The 2,042-nt window shown below is 31.3% G+C and overlaps 1 protein-coding gene across 1 annotated transcript; it reads left to right on the top strand.

Moving 5' to 3' along the window:
• Positions 1–747: 747 nt before the first annotated feature.
• Positions 748–1,630, top strand: LOC108331388 (RPM1 interacting protein 13). The gene is made up of 3 exons (XM_017566031.1): positions 748–993; positions 1,241–1,330; positions 1,454–1,630. The coding sequence occupies exons 1-3, from the start codon at positions 748–750 to the stop codon at positions 1,571–1,573; spliced, it is 456 nt and encodes a 151-aa protein (XP_017421520.1). The 3' UTR covers positions 1,574–1,630.
• Positions 1,631–2,042: the final 412 nt, after the last annotated feature.

The following is a 2,042-nucleotide window of genomic DNA, read 5'->3' as shown; positions in this document are numbered from 1 at the left end:
TCTAAGCTTTGGCCCAACCTAGTAAAGGAGGTTGCTATCAATTCCTATACTTATGTAATAATTTTTGTTATACTCCTCTAATTAACATATAAAATGACTTGTCTAATATTTTTTGTTATATTAGTCTAAGTCTAATATGTATTCGTGTAATTTGTTTCTATATTTGTTTAATAAGTGTATTACTTGATTCGTTATTGTAATCTGACATATATGAATAATGTAAAAATAATTAAAAAATAATAATTTTTGAGACGCTTCTACATAAAATAAACATGAATAATAAAATAAATTATCTTCTTTTTCTATATTTATAGTAAATATAATTTTTCTTTTAGTACCTTGCATTTTTACTTATTTCTTTATTCATAAATGATGGTGATGCATTTTTATATTTATTTGACACACCGTACAAGGATAAAATATTATAAAAGAAATAAATATTTTTATTTAAAAGGTAAAAAAAAATAAGAAAAAAGAACTATAAAATAAATATAAAAATTTTGTGTTTCAAAATATATATTTTTTAATTATAAAGTTGTTAATGTTGAACTGCTACCCCTCTCGCCCCTTCCAACTTTACCAAACCAGTCCCACTTAAATTGCTACAGTAGCATGGAAGTCACGCGCACACGAGGAATGCGAAGAGCTTCGGAATTTGATATTTATTGCTTAGCTAGCTGTGGAATTCGTAGAGTCCATATTCTCATTTCTTTGAAGCCAAAAGGGACAGAAAGGTAAGCAAGAACAATGGAAGAGATAACGGTGAATGGAAAAAGTTCAGGCCTTCTATGGATAAAGGAGGAGACTCCAACCAGAACCCTAGTCTGTTTTAGAAAAGAGGACATGAAACGTTTCGAGGAAACTGAGGATTGTTTCATCTTAGATTTCGACCCATATGACTCATTCGACTTCTCCGTGCTTTCCTTGGACGACAAAAATAACCACCAAGGTGATGCCTCTAAAGATGTCTACATTGTTGGTGAAAACAGTAAGGTAAATATCTACAAAAACCTGCCTCACATATTAAGATTTTACTTCAGTATGTATTACAGTATGCTTAACCCTCCCACAATTGATGTCGCTGCATTGCTTGAAAGGTATGCTGTAGTTGGAGGTGAAGTAAAATGTCGCAAAAAGTTTTCATTTCTAAACCTTTTGAGAATATTCTTGCTGCTTGAGTGAAGATGTTTGTTGTCGAAGTTCATTATTTAAAAGTTATTTGTTTCTTACAAATGTATAGGTGGTAGCTTGCAGGGATTACCCTCATCCAAGACATCTGTGTATTAAATTTCCGTTTACCGCAACACCTCACGATAGCTATTGTGAACTGGTAATTATTAATTAATTTGTGATAGGAGTTGCTGTCTTTAACTATATTTTGCTTGTTCGTGTTCACCTTAATTATCTCCGACCACCAACTTGTTCTGAAATATCCCTGCGATCATATGTGCAGTGTTACTGTCGTGTATGTGGCATACGTGCTCCTTGTAAGCATTGGACCCGATCAACGTCTCCACACTGTGATGAAGTCTATCATAGGGATATTTTTGCAGATTTGTTTGAAGTTTTATGATGGTGTGTGCATGGGGAATGGGGTGCTTTATCAGCTTCAAATTTTGCTTTTCTGTGTGTCCAGAATCACCTTATGTAATTCTGCAGATTTCGCATCCCTTCAACTTCATGTTTTTATGAATGGCTATTAAAAAGAATGTTTAGAAGTAAGAAACCCTTTGATAGTCCTCTGACAATTTCATTAAAAGAGACTTTTTCTGTTATGAAAAATTATGATTTAACTCTTTTACTTTCCTTTTAATCCTTTTAATGATAAAATATTATAAAAATAAATATAAATAAAATTTTAAAATAAAAGAATATTATTCATTATTATTAATTGATAATATAAAAAAAAATAATGACACTATATATCATGATTTTTCTTGTATTATACGGGCAACTCGTATCATTGAAAGCACCGAGTATGGCCTTAGAAGGGTATAACAAGTAACCAATAATCCCAATCATATGTTCGCAATAGTAAATAT

This window comes from Vigna angularis, chromosome 4 (genome assembly GCF_016808095.1).
Source record: "Vigna angularis cultivar LongXiaoDou No.4 chromosome 4, ASM1680809v1, whole genome shotgun sequence".
NCBI lineage: Eukaryota > Viridiplantae > Streptophyta > Magnoliopsida > Fabales > Fabaceae > Vigna > Vigna angularis.
Note: the sequence above shows the minus strand (reverse complement) of the source record. Positions and strands in the feature narration are given on the sequence as shown.